The following is a 20,656-nucleotide window of genomic DNA, read 5'->3' as shown; positions in this document are numbered from 1 at the left end:
TAATGCAAGAGTAGGTTTCGTAATGAACAAAAAAATAGAAGTGCGGGTAAGTTACTACTAACGACATAGTGAGCGCATCATTGTAGTCAAGATAGACACGAATGCCACTCCTACCACAGTAGTACAAATTTATAAACTAACTAGCTCTGCAGACGACGAAGAGATTGAAGAAATGTATGACGAGATAAAAGAAATTATTCAGATAGTGAAGGGAGACGAAAATTTAATAGTCACGGGTGACTGGAATTCGATAGTAGGAAAAGGAAGAGAAGGAAACGTAGTAGGTGAATATGGAATGGGGGTAAGGGATGAAAGAGGAAGCCGCCTGGTAGAATTTTGCACAGAGCATAACTTATCATAGCTAATACTTGGTTTAAAAATCATGAAAGAAGGTTGCATACTTGGAAGAGGCCTGCAGACACTGGAAGGTTTCACATAAATTATGTTATAGTAAGACAGAGATTTAGGAAGACATTTTAAATTGTAAGATATTTCCAGGGGCAGATGTGGGCTGTGACCACAATTTATTGGTTATGAACTGTAGATTAAAACTGAAGAAACTGCGTTTCAGAGAGACCCTTGGAGAACGATTGGCAAGAACGGAGGAAAGAAATACAGTAAAAAAAGAATGGGTAACTTTGAGAGACGAAATTGTAAAGGCAGCAGAGGATGAAGTAGGTAAAAAGACGAGGACTTGTAGAAATCTTCGGGTAACAGAAGAGATATTGATTCATGAAACGATAAAATATAAAATAAAGTAAATGACATATGCAAAAAGAAACACAAACGTCTCAAAAATGAGATCGACAGGACGTGCAAAATACCTAAGCCAGGATGGTTACAGGACAAATGTTAGGATGTAGAAAAAGATGGTTCAACGGGCTCTGAGCACTATGGGACTTAACTTCTGAGGTCATGAGTCCCCTAGAACTTAGAACTACTTAAACCTAACTACCCTAAGGACACCACACACATCCATGCCTGAGGCAGGATTCGAACCTGCAACCGTAACGGTTGCGCGGTTCCATACTGTAGCGCCTAGAACCGCTCGGCCACCCCGGCTGGATAGGATGTAGAGCCATATATCCTTAGGGGTAAGATAGATACTGCCTTCAGGAAAATTAAAGAGACCTTCGGAGAAAAGAGAACCACTCCTATGAATACCAAGAGCTCAGACAGAAAACCACTTCTCAACAAAGAAGGGAAAGCAGAAAGGTGGAAGGAGTATATAAGGGGTCTATACAAGCGCGATGTACTTGAGCGTGGTGTTATGGAAATGGAAGAGGACGTAGATAAAGATAAAATGGGAGCATTTGACAGAGCACTGGAAGACCTAAGTCGAAACAAGGCTCTGGGAGCAGACAACATTCCGTTAGAACTACTGATAGCTTTGGGAGATCCAGCCCTAACAAAACTCTACCATCTGGTGAGCAAGATGTATGAGACAGGCGAAATAGCTTCAGACTCCAAGAAAAATATAATAATTCCAATCCCAAAGAAAGCAGGTGTTGACAGGTGTGAAAATTACTGAACTATCAGTTTAATAAGTCACTGCTGCAAAATATTGTTTTCACGCGAATGGAAAAACTGGTAGAAGTCGTCCTCAGAGAGGATCAGTTTGGACCTGTAGAAATGTTGGAACACGTGAGGCAATACTGACCCTACAACTTATGCTAGGAGATAGGTTAAGGAAAGGCAAACCTAAGTTTCTAGCATTTGTAGACTTAGAGAAGGCTTTTGATACTGTTCACTTGAATACTCTCTTTCAAATTCTGAAGTTGTCGGGGGTCAAATACAGGAAGCGAAATGCTATATACAATTTGTTCAGAAGCCAGATGGCACTTATAAGAGTTGAGTGGTATAAGAAAAATTGGGAAAAGGAATTAAAATCCATGGAGAAGAAATAAAAAACTTTGCGGTTTGCCAATGATATTGCAGTTCTGTCAGAGACAGCAAAGGACCTGGAAGAGCAGATGAACGGAATGGAGAATGTCTTGAAAGGAGGATACGAGATGAACATCAATAAAAGCAAAATGAGGATAATGGAATGTAGTCGAATTAAATCAGGTGACACTGAGGGAATTAGATTTGGAATTGAGACACTTAAAGTAGTAGATGCGTTTTGCTACTTGGGAGCAAAATAACTGATGATGGTCGAAGTGGAGAGCATATAAAATGTAGACTAGCAATGGCAAGGAAAGAGTTTCTGAAGAAGAGAAATTTGCTAACATCGAGTAAAGATTTAAGTGTTAGGAAGTCTTTTCTAAAAGTATTCGTAAGGAGTGTCGCCATGTATGGAAGTGAAACATGGACGATAACTAGTTTGCGCAAGAAGAGAATAGAAGCTTTCGAAATATGGTGCTACAGAAGAATGCTGAAGATTAGATTGGAAGGTCGCGTAACTAATGAGGAGGTACTGAACATAATTGGGGAGAAGAGGAATTTGTGGCACAACTTGACTAGAAGAAGGGATCGGCTGGTAGGAGATGTTCCTAGGCATCAAGGGATCAGCAGTTTAGTATTGTAGGGCAGAGTGGAGGGTAAAAACCGTAGAGGGAGATCAAGAGATGAATATACTGAGCATATTCAGAAGAATGTAGGGTGCAGTAGTTACTTGGAGATGAAGAAACTTGCCAGGATAGAGTAGCATCGAGGGCTGCATCATACCAGTCTCTCGACTGAAGGCCACGACAACAACAATGAACTTTGGGGTCCAGGCCAACCAACTTTGAAATGTCTCATGGAAACTACTAATTAATATCGCATTAACTGGTTTTAATGTAAGTGGTTCTGTAATAACAGATATTTTCATCTAATTTGTTTCCTGCAACTTGTCGTTCAGTGTTGATCGTTGGTTGCGTTTCTTAGCAGACAATATACCTGCTGTCATGACAGATGTGTCCCTACATAAATGACACTCATTCGGATATGAGGAAAGTAATTTCAACAGGAGGTTGTTACTATGCAAAAATGACTGTTCCTCTTGGCAAAAATATCTTTCCGAACTGATTCAGTGGAGAAAAGGCTTTTAAGGCGAACATTAATACAAATTTAAAGGGAACATAAAAGATCACTAGCGTGTGTTTTTCGTGACAGACTATGTTATAAGATTATATTTTGAAATAATCATCGCAATTTTCATAAACCAATAAAAAGAGTTGTTGTGAATGGCTTGGAGTCGGGATTACTTTTTGCGAAACTGAATAAGTAAGTCATGCCTATTTTCCTTACAGTCATACCCGCTATTTCTAATCAAGCTCAGTACGGCTGAAGACACTAACGTGCTACCCCAGTTGACAGGGAGTCTCATAGTCACCCAACACACTTCCCAACACCATCTGCACAGTCAATTATTCTCTGAGAAGCGTTTGCCAATCACATGTCTTTGATTCAATGAACAAACCGTCAGATGCTAAATTGGGAAACTCAAGCCCCTTCAAGTAACCGAAGTTCCTCGTTCGGCTATCACGATACAAATAGCCTTGTTTACCACACGTTCATCCATCAAGTAATTCGTTTCTCATTCTACACTAACTTTGAAGGATATTACCATCTGATGGATGAACTTCCTCCCGACATTTGTGAATGAATTTTAAGAGGGCGTGCTGAAGATAAATGCCTCTGATTTTTTTAGAAGAAAACTCTCAGAAATTTTCAAATAAAAGAAACATTCTAAACATTCCACAACCTTGTTCTTCGTGTCTACATATTTGGAGCCCTCTACCGCCTACGGACTCCGAATTGTAGCGTGTAATATGGTTGTGTGTAAAGTCACTATGTCAGTGACAAGCTGTAACTGAGAATCGAATTAGAGTTGTTGGTCTACACGTGGAGTTCCCCTCCTTCAGCATGACAATTGCAAGCCATAAACGAGAACTGTGACCTCCGCAAACAATCTGATGCCGTGGGTTTGCTGTCATCGATCATCCTGCATACATTCCCGACTTGGCGCCATCCGAATTCACCTATTTCCAAAACTTAAAGGACACCTCCGAGGACTTCACTTTGATAGCGATGAAGCGATGCAAGCAGACTAGAGGTTGTGCCTCCAACAAAAAGTCAAACATACTACAGTGACAGCATAACGGATGGTTGCTTTTTTTTGGTTTGAGGCTGTTTGTATGGGTGATGCTCAAAACCAGTTAATAAAATAAAAATAAATAAATAAATATTTAGAAGTGATGAATGAAGATGAAAAAATTTTAGTCACCTTTTTATTTCATTTTTCAGCAGGCTCTCGTAGTCTCAAGAACAACAATTATATGCAAGCACAATATGTAACGAATACAACACACCACCAACTTGGACCTAGTGGAAGCGTGAAACAGGGTTGCAAGGGTACATTTTGTGAATAAGCTGCTCGAGTTGTGTCAACCAAACGTTTATTACCAGCAGGTGCCATACACGTTCATGTTAACAGAGGTCCACCGCTGCAGTGACATAAGTTTGAACCAGCAGTCATACAAACTGCCCCCACATTCAGCCAGTGCGAGCTAGGCGCTGGCCCTGGTGAAGTAGGGCAGCGTGTCGAGGGGGGCGGCGTAGCCGTGCAGCCAGGTGGGTCCCTGTATGACGGGGTGCTCGGGGTCCACCTCGTCGCGCCACCTGCCCTCCGGCAGGTAGATGTCGCGGCTGACCGCCTTGTGAGACACCACCGGCGCCACCAGCACGTCGTCGCCCAGCATGTACTCTGTGCACAGGGAAAACACACACCGTCACCACACAGGCCATCCCGGTTATCTCATGTAAACATGCTGTATAGAATCTTTTGTTGCGCGGCCATTTACTCTCCTCAAGAATCTCATATCTGATGCGTGTATTTTAGCTGTCTAGTTTCCGTTTATTTATTCAAAACATGTTTCCATACTACAATAATGGTATCGGGTGTAGAGTAACAGCCGCTCCCAGACACAATAGAGGGTGATTTTATTTACTGTACACTCAGTTTCAGGCTTGCGCACATCTTCAGGTTGTTTACATCCAGTTACGTGTTCCGTTTTTAATGCTGAGGATCGCAGTATAAGAACAAATTATAAGATAATGACTAAGTAGACCCCACTGAAATGATTGGAAGATGCTAAGCGAGATGTGTTGCAAAATATTATAATATTATAATACTATCCATACCCTTTCCACATACCACTAAAACATTTTTGCTAAATTATCTCAATTTTTTACACATAACTTTTTTACAACTGCTGGTACGTCTGTGTTATGCCATTTTAAGAAATTCAGAGACGTTACATACACAAAAATATAAGACATACTACAGATTGCGAAAATCAATTTATGTGATTATGGAACGACACTGTCATTTGGAATATATGGGAAGGTTTCTGGCAAACTATATAATTTTGTAGCCATTGCCAATTTATTGTTATTATTATCAGTTGTTTCTTTAAAGACAAGTGGAAATGACTTGCTTGCCTACTTGTTCATTGAGAATGAGGTATGAGTGGAACTATGGATGTAAATATCGAGCTCTTCAAGGGGATTCATTTTCTTTCCTTTGTTCACAGTGTGTAATATCTTCAGGTTGTCTTAAATGATTGAAACTAAGTGTCCATGTTCGTTCAGATGTGCTGCAAAAGTGGATTTATCAAAGTTATTTAGCTAGGTGCCATATATGTGTTCCCAGTACCTTAAAGTGAAACTTCTTCTTGTTTAGCCTTTGTGGAACTGTGGGCAATTGTCACATGGAAGTTTGTAAACATCTGATTTGTTGTGATATTGGCTATTTGTCCGTATATGTAACACCTCGGAACTTATTAGCTCCAACCTCTTTAACAATAACCACTGTTTTCTACGTGAACACGTTAGATGTTGAATTACATGTACTTCCGAAGTCATTGATATCTGCTATATCATAATCATTTCATGCGAGTCCAATAATTACTATAGTGAGTAATATCCAGCTAATGTGTAAAAAATCGAAATATTTTTGTAAAAAAATGTAGCGAATGTAATGTGGAAACGAGACGGATAGTCCAGTTACAGGTAATTACTTTTATATTTTAAAACTCATGTCGCTTAGGAACTTCCACTTCTTTCAGTTATGTCTGTATTTTCACTACCGTATTGTTTGTCTTTTATTTGAACAGTCATCTCGTTATATGCAGCATGGAAACATGAAATTGAAAGTTGACAACCTGAAAATAGGATCAAGCCCGAAACTGGTGGTGTATTGAATAAAATAACTTTCTGTTTTGACTGGTAGCTTTTATTATTCTACTCCCTATAACGGAACAGACGTAGAGTGCAACTGCATCCATTATGCATAAAATTCATAGAGTAATACTATCACCACACTATTATAAAACGTAATTTTTGTATGTTTCCGGGTTTTTAGTTAAATACCTTATTTATTATTCCACAAATGACGTGAAAGTTGTGCGCCTTTTCGTCTAAATCTTTACCATGATTAGAGTTTCTACCGCATGTCAGATATTTTAAAGATAACCCTGTATAATTATTTTGTTGTTAACTGCGATGTTCACTGTACTGAGTATGTAGCTTGAAAGGTCATAACTTTCTTTTAATGTAATAAAAATTTAAGGTTGTATTCCTTATATTTTCGGCTTAGCGGATGTGTTACTAAGTGGAAGTCATCTTGACTTGCTTGTATCATCTGTGAATAGTGATTCGGTTAGATCGTTGCATTTATCTAATTTAATTCCTGGTTAAGTACGGGATTTCCAGTTCTTAAGGACATAGTGAATTTAAATATTAAAAATAGCTGCTCTTCCATGGTGCATTGCTTTTAAAGCAAAGATCATCTCGAAGAAATTGACTTGATAGTCTAATACCGCACTGGGCCACGAAGTGTTACGTCAGCCTGAGCACCAGGTCCCCTCGCGGGAACCTGAGGGATGGCCCCCGGTGTTGTACTGTATCTTGAGTAGTGGTGAAACTTTTAAATTCTCCTAAAATGTCTCCACAGAGAAAGCTGTCAATAGTTACGTGGCGTCTCCGAGAACTTATGATCTGTGTTCGCTTTGGACCTATGTGACGAGTGACGTCTGCCGTGTTTACCTAGAATGTCTGGAGTTGTCATGTGTCGTCCACATCTCTTCAAATTTTAGGTTGTCTCAGTAACGTGTTGGTTTTTGCAAGGAGCTTAGGTTGATGCCCAGTGGTAAGACAAATCGTGACTAAGACAATCGAAACTGGAATATACACTGAAAATGGCGAAATACGAAAGAGTGTGCCTAATAACTGAATACATAGGAATGTGGAAGGTCATACCTGAGTCGATGGTGAGAGCGGTGGCGTCCGTTGGGTCGACCCACCAGACGGGCCTGTTGACGGGGGTGCCGTCCTCGGCAGCCTTCTTCATCAGCTCGACGATCAGCGGTCCGTACTGAGCGTGCAGCTGCGTCAGGTTGCGGCAGATGTCCAGGGTCTGCAACGAGGGCAGCAGTTACAGCGTCACAGCTCAATCGAAACTCTTTATAGTGTTCAGGGATGAGTAAATAGCTCTCTCAGGATATATCCGTCTCCGCTTTACAAGATGGCGCTGCCATAAAGACGGACCAAATTCTGCTTCGGCCGATCGGCGTATTAATATGTCACGCAGCCAATGAGATTGCTGCTAACGTAGAACCTTTTCTCCTTGCGGATCACACTCGCGCAGTGATACCTGAACGCTCGAGGTATTATAACGAGTGTACAGACCTCCGATTAGTCAGTCTGCATTAGTCTGCATTAATGTATAGTCAAGTTTCAGTCTGTGCCTAATAGGATTATCATATTCCTGTACATAGCCATGAAAAGAAATGAATAGACACTTTGTCAAGTATCAGAGTTATGTGAGAATAAGATTAACGTACCAAGACCAAAGGAACTTCAGATTGTCAATTGTAAATAGCATCCAGAACCAAGTTAAGTTATTTTTATGCTTTTTATTGTTTTAATAAATGTGTGTGAATAATCAAGTTCTGTTTAAAGTTGGTCACCGTCAATCTGCTACTCTAAGCGTGCAAGTGGCATTTCTATCGTCTGACCTAACGGCAGAAGATAAACACGCCACGATAAGACTACGAGACATATTGCTAACACTCGCCTAATTCGCTAGAGCGACAAGTCAAATAATCTGATAGTGTGTGTACCGAAGGTCTTACAGTACGCACACTATATATATATATATATATATATATATATATATATATATATATATATATATATATATATATATATTGGAGAAAAAGCATAGTAGAATTTAGGTTCTGGGAATTTTAGCGTAGGTCTCTTGCGACACGAATCATACGTCATATGTCTCGACGCGTATCTCAGCATAGGTTCCTTATCATTTCTGTGAATCTCTCGCACTAACTTTTCAGCGACGAATTTTCTGCACCAAAGGGGGGTCAGCAATCTTGTCAGCTATGGTTCGAGATAAAATATCACGTACTTTCTTTGCTCATAATTTAATGTTGATTGTTTTTGTTGTCTTTTCGCAACGTACAAGACACAAACGCGCTATATTGATTGCAGTGGTTGAAAAGAAAATGCCTTATATTAGGATTTCGATACGGCTAAACCAAGTGGATGAACTGGTTGAAGACAGAATTCTCAGCCCTGAATTAGGTTTAGAATATTAATAATAAACAATCTTTTTGTCCACACGACTGTAATGTTGGATGTGCTTTAACATGCTGTCCTTAAGTAGTAGTTATTTGATGAACTTTTAATGCATTTGCTCCAGGGGAAAAAAGTAAATATTGTGGCAACCTGCACGAATAAAAGAATAAACAGGCTAATGAAACAACAAGAATGACTATTGCTACTAATACCACAATCGTTGCCAAGTTGCAGACTCTGATAACCCTGCCGGCCGTGGTCGCCAAGCGGTTAAAGGCGCTACAGTCTGGAACCGCGCGGCCGCTACGGTCGCAGGTTCGAATCCTGCCTCGGGCATGGATGTGTGTGATGTCCTTAGGTTAGTTAGGTTTAAGTAGTTCTATGTTCTAGGGGACTGATGACCTTAGAAGTTAAGTCCCATAGTGCTCAGAGCCATTTGAACCATTTTGAACCATCTGATAACCCTGACAGTGACAAATGCCTATTATTTCAGTCTTTGATCACAATATGAATTCTTTAGGCCATGACATTGACATTACCATATCAGAATACTGTGCCGTCTAACGCATGCCTGTTCGACAGGTGGTGTTGTTTCATTGCAAACGCATCGCTCGTTCTGTATTTATTCATGGGGTAGTAAACTATTGTCTTCACTATTTCGTGGGTGCGTACCGGTGAAACCAAGAAAATATTGTGACGCGTATCACAGAAACCGTTTTCGTTTGAAAATAACTACATATACGACAACATTAACTGATGGAGGAAAAAATATTTAAGTGCAAGTGCTAAATGACCTCTGTGTTATTTTACCCCATTGGTAGCTGGAAAAGCAGTTGTAACACCGCTTCCCGTCAGATCACCGAAGTTAAGCGCTGTCGGGCTCCGCTAGCACCTGGATGGGTGACCATCCGGTTTGCCGAGCGCTATTGGCAAGAGGGGTGTACTCAGCCCTTGTGAGGCAAAATCAGGAGCTACTTAACTGAGAAGTAGCGGCTCCGGTCTCGTAAGCTGACATACGACAGTGAGAGCGGCGTGCTGTCGACATGCCCCTCCATATCCGCGTCCAGTGACGCATTTGGGCTGAAGATGACACGGCGGCCGGTCGCTACCGTTGGAACTTCAAACCCTGCTCAGGTGGACGTTTTTTAATTTTTCTCCATTCACTCGAAAACATCTGACCGTACAGTGTAGCTCTACATGTAGATTAAGATTTCTTTTCGAAATACGTGTCTTTTTTTTTTTCTTAATGTGAAATTTTTTGTGCGTCACGTACCATATCAACGCTGTGATGCGACATTTACCTCACACGTGGCTCATATAAATAAAGAGCGACACATATCACAAAATAGGCGCTCAACTCACCTCGTTGTCGAAGTCCCAGGGCTTGACGTGGAACCTGATAGCCGGCATGAAGGTGGTGGCCTGCAGCCAGCGGATGTACAGGTCGTAGGTGGGGTAGCCGCCGTGGTTCTCGGCGCCGCCCACCTGCTCCGGCATCACGAAGGGGTAGCCGACCATGCTGAGCTGCAGCAGTTTGGGCACCAGCGTCTTGAGGCCGTTCTGGCCGCTCCACGCGGTGTCGACGACGTCCATGAGGAAGAAGTTCGGCAATTGCTGGCTCTCGACGCCGGAGCGCAGCGTCACCATGGGCCCGAACTGGGCGCCCGCCCTCGAGTACTCGTCCGAGATGACCACCGGGTTCTTCTCCACCGGCGTGATCTCCGCCGGCTGCGGCAGGTAGCTGGACTCGCCGTAGTCGAACCTGAACGTGTCTATCCCTGTCTCATTGCGAAGTGCCTGGAAAGAGATTGAGAATGTTGTGGCGTACCGTGAGAGATGATGTTCTCTACAGAGTATACAAGGCGACGTCAGAACAGGGGACAGAGATGGAGAAAATATGGAAGGATACCGGACGGTTGATAAATTATGTAAGGAGATATGATGATGTAATCATCATAGGATATTGGAATGCGGTAGTAGGGGAAGAAATAAAAGAGAGAGTTCCTGAAGAATATAGGATTGGTAATTGAAATAGGACGGCAGAAAGGCAAACTAAGCTGTGCAGTAAAGGTTAATTACTAATTACGAATACATTGTTCAAAATTCGAAGGTGAGGAGCTATAAGTTGCAATGGAGGGAGACGCGCCTATATTTGGAATGGACATCGTAGTCAGAGAGAGAGTCCGAAATCAGTTGTTGGATGGTGAGGCGTAGCCACAAGCAGGTACAGTCTCGGGCCACAATCTTGTACTGATGGAGAGCAGGCTAAAGTTTAAAAGATTCTCCAGAAAAATCAATGCGAAATGAAGTTGGGCACCGAAGAATGATGAGAAGCGTCCAATGCTCTCTAAGGCTGCAGTTACTGCAATACTGAACACAACAGCGGGCAGTTCGCTTGAAGAGGTACGGAAATCTCTGAAAAGGGCACTCACACCAATCGAATACAGTAGTGTATCTACTAGTATGGCAACTGCGAAGGAACTGTGGGTAACACACGAAAAAATTTCAGTTGATCGGCGGAAGAAGGAAGTTGAAAAATGCTCAGTTTGAGATAGAAATATCGCAATTAAGAAAGAAAAATCTAGGAAGTGTACTAAAGCCAAGGTAACATGGTTTGTAGGAAAACGTGAAGAAATCGAAAAAGGAATGGTCACCAGAGAGAGTGATATAGAAAAGTGAAAATCTTTTTTTTTTTCAATGAAAATCAAAGGCGTCAACTGTCAGACCGAAAATGGAATCCTACTGTTAAACGAAGAGGTAAGAATGGATATGTGGAAAGAGTATGTTGAAGGTAGGAGTAAATGTCCGATGACGCGACAGAAGAACAAACGGGAGTTGACATGGAAGGCTCACACATTCCGCTATTAGAGTTTAACAGACCTTCAGAAGACTGGTGATCAAAAAAGACTGAGGGCATAGACAACATTCCTTTGGAATTTCTAAAATCCCATAAACGTCTTCGAATCTCATGCAACCAAGTTCCTGAGAAGAACAATACACAGAAGAGAGGTAAAGGAATCTGAGGACCGTTTAGATAAATCAGTTTGTCTTTCTGAAATGGTACACGTGGGAGTAACTTCATACGTTGCACTGGGTAGTGGATTAAGGTTTACGAAAACTGAAGAAGCTTTCGTAAGATTTTTGGAACTAGACAAAGGCATCCACAGTATAAAATTGTGCTTGGTGTTCGAAATACTGAAAACAGTAAAAGTAAGCTGTTGGAAAGAGGGCTGTTAATAAGTATGTAACAAAACCAGGAGGGAACGATACGAAAGGGAGTGCTGAACGAAGTGCTCCAATTATGAAGGGTTGAAGACAGGTATGCGATCCTTCGCCCGTATCATGCAATCAGTACATCGAGGAAATAATGACGAAAATAAAACAAAGCTTCAAGAGTGGGATTAAAATTTAGGGTGAAAAGATATCAGTGAAAAGATTCGCTGATGACATTGTTATCCTCTGTGAATGCTGCGGAGAATTACGTAACAAGTAAACTAGAATTTACAGTCTAATGAGTACACACTATGGACTGAGTGCAAATAGATGAAAGACAGAAGTAAAGAGCAATGGCGGAATTGAGATTAAAGGAAACCTTAGCATAGAAATTGGTGACCACGAAGTAGAAAAGTTAATAATTCTACAACCATGGAGACAAAGTAAAATTTGACAGAAGAAGTAAGGAAGTCGTAAAAAGCAAATTAGCACGAGCAAAGAGGTCATTCTTTCTTAAAAGAAGTTTCTTACTATCAAAGGTAGGCCTCAACTTGAGGACCAGATACGTCGAATGTACGTACGAAGCACAGCACAGTATGATAGTGAATCGTGGACTGTACAAAGACAGGAGAAAAAGAGAATCGATGAGTGATATGTTTTGCGGTAGGAACGTGCTGAAAATTAGGTGAACTGTAAGATAATGTATGAAGAGGTTCTCCGCGGAATCGGCGAAGAAAGGTAAATACTAATAAGAAAAAGGGAAAGGGTGATAGGACAGGTGTTATGATATCAGAGAATAACTTTCATTGCTCCAGGGGTGGGTGGGAGGGGGGGACGGGTTGTAGGGAAAAAAAACTGTAGGGGAAAGCAGAGATTGGAATACATCCAACAAATAATTGAGAACGTAGGTTAAAGACTTTTACTCTGTGATGAAAAAGTTGCCACAGGTGAAGAATTCGCGGAGGGGCCGCATCAAACCAGTCAAAGGACTGATGACTTAAAAATAATAACAAAGAATTTTCTACTAACGGACTACGCAAGGGAGTCATATTGTTATGACCAGATGCTTGTACAAACGAGAACAATGGAAAACAACGTGTCACAGATTTCGTTAAATGGATGATATAGTTTATTCGCAACCAGCTTCAGGTTTTAGACCACCCAGGTGGTCTCTAACATAGATTCCTTTCTGTAAATCACCTTCAATTTTTTTATCAGAATGCATTCAAACAGTCTCTAAGTTCTCATTTCTGTGAGATACAGCAGGTACCTGATTCACACATCTCTTTGAAAAAGACCGAGAGTGCGTATTCGAAATGACGAAAAGTACAATGACAAGTTAAGCTAAAAAATATAATTTCAGAGAAACAGCAGAAATGGATTTAAAAGGAAAATTCGATTTGATGCTCCCAGCTAATTTATTCTGCACCAAGTGCTGCATATAATTAAATTTATAGTCGGATTGATTATACGATTAATGAACTGATGAAAAATATATCTAGGAAAGTGAATGAAAAGCCTACCAACATAATCTTGATTGACAAATGTCCCAAGTGTTCTGCTTTTATATTATGCTCTTGAGTGAAGTTACGACCTTGATGAGCTACAGACAAAATTACTGCATGCCTGCGGCGTACATTCCATGGAAGATATTCTAATTACTCATCATACGATATATCCATATCGGCTACCTAGTCTTTTCAAAAACATGTATTCTCAGTAGATGTTCGTTTGCAGGACAGAATTTCTCTAAGCGTTTTACAGAACGTACTTCTAATTCCTTCTGAACAGTCAAAGATAAATATTATTTTTCTCTTACATGGGTTACAGGAACCACGAAAAGCTCTGCAAGCGATTAATTGTATTTAAGTAGAGGCACACTTTGTTGCTGATTCCTATCACATACATACTAGATTCGCTGGCGAAGCTACTCACCGAAAGTTTGTCCGTCCACCAAGCTGCTGCGTCTGGGTTGGTGAAGTCGACAACGCCGCCATATCCCCTCCACCAGCGGGTGGTCGTGCTGCCAGTGCTGTTCTGCACGAGGTACCCGTTGGCCAGCGCCTCAGAGAAATACGGCTCGCAATTTTCGTTTATAAATGGGTGCATCCACAACGCGACGGAGAACCCTAGCGCGTGGAGGTCATCCGTGAGCGCACGCATGTCGGGGAACTTGGCCGTGTCGACGGTCATACTGCCGTAGCAGGTTTCCCATTTGTCAGATATTTCGATAACGCTGTAGTCGAATCCGTGCTCGATTATGTTAGCGACCCTGTCCCTCACGTTGTCTTCTGGAGGCGTCACTGTCCAGATGGGATATGTTGCCATGCGTTCGTCTGGGATCGCGTCGGGCTTGCCCATGTACGTCTGGACGACGTGCTCGTGCGCCTGTCTCGGGTCCTCGTACGAACACAGCTCGAACTGCAGCACGTTGGCGGTTCGCTCCTCTGGGTAGGGAGACTCGTTCTCGGCAATGAAGCACAGTTTGTTGAGGGTCGCGTCGGTGTTCTGCTCTATGAAGAGAGGACTGTTTGCATGAACGCGGATGGCTCTGCCGTCAGAGAAGAGCCAGTAGCGCGCAGCGATGGCGGCGTGGTCTCTCTTGTTGGTGACGTATGCATAGTGGTCGTACACGTTCTGCTCCGTTGGCCACGTCTGGTAGGTCGATTCGATACCTCCGTAGATGTGACTCGAAAGGTGGCGCTGACACATTCTGATGGGCGCGGTCGGAACGTCAATCGTCAGCCGGCCTTCAAAACAACGGCCCGCCCTGTCTTGGCGCCGCAAGACGACCCTGGAGCTTCCAAAGTCGAAGGACTCCTCATCCAGACGTCTCTCGTGGCGCGGAGCTGGAGGCAGCTCGTCTCCGGGAACTTCGATGTATCCCAGCTCCACCTCCTGGCCGCCTAAAACACGCAAGTAATTATCTCCTGTGAGTGAATTTGCTGTAGTTATAAATATAATAAAAGAGAGCTATTATGAAACACTGAAGTACACTAGAATACAAATTTATCATTGCCATAAAGGGAACTGAAAACCTTCAATAATTGAACACCAGAAACATGTAGCGCGCTATATCCCACAAATGGTTGAATTTTAATTCTTGTTATGGATTTAGAGGTCTACGTTAGCGTTTTATGTACAGGTAACGCCACGACTACAGTAACCTCTACTGACATTCCACTATACCATTGTTGTTCAAACGTTCGACAAGCTACACGTATTCTCTAGCATGCACCGAGTAGCTGTTAACCCCTGATATGTACTTGCCAATGTCATTTCCATATCTCTTACTATAACACACATTCAGCCTCGCGCCTGCGGTAACATTAGATCATAAGACGGACTACAACTTCTCATGTAGGCAAGTCATGTAGCATACATGAAGCTCTTTCAGAATATTATTCTAGAGTGTGTGGCGATTGAATGTTTCATTCTATACAACTGCACAGAATGTAACATTAACACGAAAAGCGCATTCACTTTACCATACGTGTTATGTAGACAGTTTTCTTACAAGAAAACAGTACTAGAAAGGAACCCCACACCATATATTGAAACTATCGCTTTGCGTTATTTGAAATCATGCCCCAATCAAACACATTGATATATCTGAGAGAGGACACGAAGCTGGCTGCTCCTTGGCCACTATCAAGAATGTCACCATGTATGACAGTCGTACTGGAGCACATTCTACTTTAGTTAGAAAATTCCACGTTTTATGCAAGAAATCGGGCAGCAATATTATTCTGCCGTATCATTATATACTTTAGCAATATTCGTCTCGGAATGTTTCAGTAAAGGCGTTAATAACAATTATACCCTCACATACAACACCTTACCAATTGTCACGTAAAGTCTGTGTAGTAAATATTTCATTTAACTCGCATGTATCCTCCTTGCAGTTGTAATTTTGCCATACTCTCAGGGAAAATATTACCGCAGGCGTCAAACAACGCTGTTTGATCAGCGAAACGTTACAGGTGCGCGCTCTTAATTCTGCGACATTTTCTACGTCTACACGCATTTCACGTTTCAGTGGCGGGCAGAGAGTTCGTAGAACCACTTTCATGCTACTGTATTTCCCTGCGACTTGACAGATTCCTTAACAGGTGGCGCTGACCAGGCGGGCAGGATGAAGGGAGAACCGCCAGACGACTTATCAGTAAGCACCTGAAGTGGTGCAGAAGCGCCCATTGCTTCCTCGACCACGAACAGGACGGAGAGTAGGGTTCTCTGAAAGAGGGCTATCCGAAGGGTGAGCCAAAGGAAAACACTCCTCAACTGCGTCATCCTCCTGTGCTCTTCGACTCTTGTTTTGAAAACCGCGGCAGTGACGGCGTTAGTAGCCTTACGAGTGAGCAGCGAGGTCAAAATCACAATCAGTACCTCTCAAAGATCCACTTTGATCCCCAATAATCGAGATTGGCTCAGTTGCAGAGTCTTGTTGGAGAGGAGCCGCTGAAGTAACTTTTTACGCTGTTAGTAGGTGGGTTTTTAATGTCACCACACGTCGGGCACAATTGGCAGGTAGGTGGCTCCTCTCATTACAAATAAAGCCGGTTTCTTCCTGGCCGGCACAATAAACATATACCTGATAGCCACATACCTGTAAGTGAGAGCGAGTATTTTTTTCATCACCATGTACACCGACCGAACACTTCTACATAAATGTCAGCGAATCTGAGCAGACAAGCGTTCCCTTCGAATATATCGTATCTCCCCATAAGGAAGCAGTATGGACCTCAGAAAACTGTAGGTTCCCTCGTGCAGAAGAAAAACCCGAATATTCGTGTGGGCCACTTCTGCGTTTGCCAAAAGAATCATGATGGTAGGACCAGCACGATGATTAAATAGGATCTGATTACCGTGACGTAATACCATACTGTCAACCTAAAGCAGGTCAAGAAAATTAACGAGAGAAAGATGTAATTCCTAATCAAAGTACGCAGTATGCAGTTAATCTGCACTAACCTTGACACCGTCCACCAGCCAGTCGCGTGTCTCTAAAGAGCCGGGCTGCACATGCCTCGTGAATTTATCAAAACTGAATCTGACAGTACCTATACGTTGAACAGACTTTGGAAACATGTTGGACATCACGATACGAGATAACGAAGTGTAAGGAAGGGCTGCACAAACTCCGGACACTAGGCGACGAACAGCGACGTGACGTGCACGACCACTCACACGGCACATGTGAGACACGCTACGCCAACGCTAAGAGGCGGAACTACTACAGCTTTCTATCACAAGACGCAAAGCGGAGTCCACTCAGCAAAGGGATGTTGCACGAGCTCCTCTGAGACAAAAAGGTTGACACAGGAGAGGAATTCGTGGCGGGCGGCATCAAACAAAAGTCAGTTAATGGCAATGGTGCAGGCAATAAGTAGGTTACTGATATTTCGGTTTCAAAGGAAGATCAGAAACCGAATAAAAATCAATTCGTTTAATGAGAAGTGACAGTAGATGCTTACAAGCTTGAGGGGGAAAGCCGAAGTGCTTAATTTGCTAATAGTAGAACCTAAAGATAGTTTTGGAAAGGAGTAAAAACAGATTGTGAACGCAGAATCGAGGAAATTAGGCGCTAAATGAAATCATCATTAGCGAACTGAATAATAAAACAGATACATTAAATAGGAAAGGTGTCCAACACTGAAAGAGTGGAAATAAATTTGCGAATAGTTGATGACACCCAGAAACTAGAGCGGTGCAACGGAAGAAATTCAGGAAAAAAATGAATAATTTAGAACAGATGAAACGTTCCCTTAGAAAAATTTATGAACGACTGAGTTTATAAACCTCTTATGTTAATTGATTTTCAAACAGCTGAGCAAAACTGAACGTACTCAGACCTTTCTCTCTTTACTTATTCTGATCATCACTAAACTGAGACAGAATACTTTTTTAGCGCAACGCAATCTGACTTTCAATAATCCCTACAAAAGATTGGTCCTGAATAACAATAACCTATACCTTTCATGAATCACTGAGCTCACAAAAATCTTCGTTACTAAAACTACTGCAATACAGCGTGCGCCAATACTGCCAGCTGAATAAAAGATTCTAACTACTGAAGGTACTAACTACTGATGGGCATAGTTAGCAAATGAAAGATTTTGATAGAGAACAAACAATGTATTTACCTTAATAATGTTCAAAAGTCATCATGTATATGTCAGTTCATCTTGTTGTTGTTGTGCTCTTCAGTCCTGAGACTGGTTTGATGCAGCTCTCCATGCTACCCTATCTTGTGCAAGCTTCTTCATCTCCCAGTACTTACTGCAACCTACATCCTTCTGAATCTGCTTAGTGTATTCATCTCTTGGTCTCCCTCTACGATTTTTACCCTCCACGCTGCCCTCCAATGCTAAATTTGTGATCCCTTGATGCCACAGAACATGTCCTACCAACCGGTCCCTTCTTCTCGTCAAGTTGTTCCACAAACTTCTCCCCAATTCTATTCAATATCTCCTCATTAGTTATGTCATCTACCCATCTAATCCTCAACATTCTTCTGTAGCACCACATTTCGAAAGCTTCTATTCTCTTCTTGTTCAAACTATTTATCGTCCATGTTTCACTTCCATACATGGCCACACTCCATACAAATACTTACAGAAATGACTTCCTGACACTTAAATCTATACTCGATGTTAACAAATTTCTCTTCTTCAGAAACGCTTTCCTTGCCAATGCCAGTCTACATTTTATATCCTCTCTACTTCGACCATTATCAGTTATTTTGCTCCCCAAATAGCAAAACTCCTTTACTACTTTAAGTGTCTCATTTCCTAATCTAATTCCCTCAGCATCACCCGACTTAATTCGACTACATTCCATTATCCTCGTTTTGCTTTTGTTGATGTTCATCTTATATCCTCCTTTCAAGACACTGTCCATTCCGTTCAACTGCTCTTCCAAGTCCTTGTCAGTTCATGATATCCAATACTTACAAATTTACTCTTTCTGATGGATACAAGTCCAGATCGTCCGCTTTCAAAATTCTGCCATCTCTCTCCTCACATCCACCACTGCTGGCAGCTCACCTCCAATTGCACAACGCTACGCGCTGCTCACATCCATTTGCCCAACACTACAATAGCGCATATTCCAACAATGCCAACCAGCCACAGACTGCACACAGCACAGCCAGTGATTTTCATGCAGAGCGCTACGTGACGTTGCCAACATAAAAACCTAAACAGCCTACTTACACAGAACGTTAACTTGGAAGCAAGCGCAATTAACGTAAATTCACGTCCTACTGGCCGATTTTTGGCGGACAAAAAAATTTGATTCTGTAGGCTGAAAGTATCGAGTAATTTCTGTGCATAAGTGCCTCGAAATGTTCCCAATAGGTATGCAGCGAAACAGGTATTGGCTGGCGATGTACGTGGATATGCGATTAGAACCTCCGAAGACAGCACAACCTTTGACGGATTCATCTCAAAAATTACTGCCAAATATGAGGAGATGTCAGACAGGCATAATTATAACGTTTTTAAGTCCATCCTAAAAATATGAAATATGGAACAGTGGTCGGTCGATTGTTGTAATACATTTTTTTATAATTTTCGGTTCTGCAGAAAACGCTACTGAGGCGTTGAAACAAGTGGCCTACATGACGTTTTCAGAAATAACGGCTGACTGTAAATATGTCTACTACATGTCAGGTTGGTTGTTGCATAAATGTTTTTATTACTCCACCGTTCTGCAGAACGATGTAGTATCATAACAGTGGAATATATGATAAACTGAAAGCCACTTAACGGTGTAATAATACTGAAGACTTATGTCCCCTCATAGAATCTGATGAACCAATTAGATTGTCAGTCCTTTTGCGGGTGAATTTTGTACACTCCTGGAAATGGAAAAAAGAACACATTGACACCGGTGTGTCAGACCCACCATACTTGCTCCGGACACTGCGAGAGGGCTGTACAAGCAATGATCACACGCACGGCACAGCGGACACACCAGGAACCGCGGTGTTGGCCGTCGAATGGCGCTAGCTGCGCAGCATTTGTGCACCGCCGCCGTCAGTGTCAGCCAGTTTGCCGTGGCATACGGAGCTCCATCGCAGTCTTTAACACTGGTAGCATGCCGCGACAGCGTGGACGTGAACCGTATGTGCAGTTGACGGACTTTGAGCGAGGGCGTATAGTGGGCATGCGGGAGGCCGGGTGGACTTACCGCCGAATTGCTCAACACGTGGGGCGTGAGGTCTCCACAGTACATCGATGTTGTCGCCAGTGGTCGGCGGAAGGTGCACGTGCCCGTCGACCTGGGACCGGACCGCAGCGACGCACGGATGCACGCCAAGACCGTAGGATCCTACGCAGTGCCGTAGGGGACCGCAGCGCCACTTCCCAGCAAATTAGGGACACTGTTGCTCCTGGGGTATCGGCGAGGACCATTCGCAACCGTCTCCATGAAGCTGGGCTACGGTCCCGCACACCGTTAGGCCGTCTTCCGCTCACGCCCCAACATCGTGCAGCCCGCCTCCAGTGGTGTCGCGACAGGCGTGAATGGAGGGACGAATGGAGACGTGTCGTCTTCAGCGATGAGAGTCGCTTCTGCCTTGGTGCCAATCATGGTCGTATGCGTGTTTGGCGCCGTGCAGGTGAGCGCCACAATCAGGACTGCATACGACCGAGGCACACAGGGCCAACACCCGGCATCATGGTGTGGGGAGCGATCTCCTACACTGGCCGTACACCACTGGTGATCGTCGAGGGGACGGGACACTGAATAGTGCACGGCACATCCAAACCGTCATCGAACCCATCGTTCTACCATTCATAGACCGGCAAGGGAACTTGCTGTTCCAACAGGACAATGCACGTCCGCATGTATCCCG

The 20,656-nt window shown here is 42.8% G+C and overlaps 1 protein-coding gene across 1 annotated transcript; it reads right to left on the bottom strand.

Moving 5' to 3' along the window:
- Window positions 1–4,493: 4,493 nt before the first annotated feature.
- LOC126095389 (myogenesis-regulating glycosidase-like) lies at window positions 4,494–14,505 on the bottom strand. The gene is made up of 4 exons (XM_049910192.1): window positions 13,729–14,505; window positions 9,943–10,377; window positions 7,246–7,402; window positions 4,494–4,690 (listed from the first exon to the last, which is right to left on the bottom strand). The coding sequence occupies exons 1-4, from the start codon at window positions 14,503–14,505 to the stop codon at window positions 4,494–4,496; spliced, it is 1,566 nt and encodes a 521-aa protein (XP_049766149.1).
- Window positions 14,506–20,656: the final 6,151 nt, after the last annotated feature.

This window comes from Schistocerca cancellata, chromosome 8 (genome assembly GCF_023864275.1).
Source record: "Schistocerca cancellata isolate TAMUIC-IGC-003103 chromosome 8, iqSchCanc2.1, whole genome shotgun sequence".
Lineage (NCBI taxonomy): Eukaryota > Metazoa > Arthropoda > Insecta > Orthoptera > Acrididae > Schistocerca > Schistocerca cancellata.
This window is presented reverse-complemented; position numbering and strand designations above follow the sequence as displayed.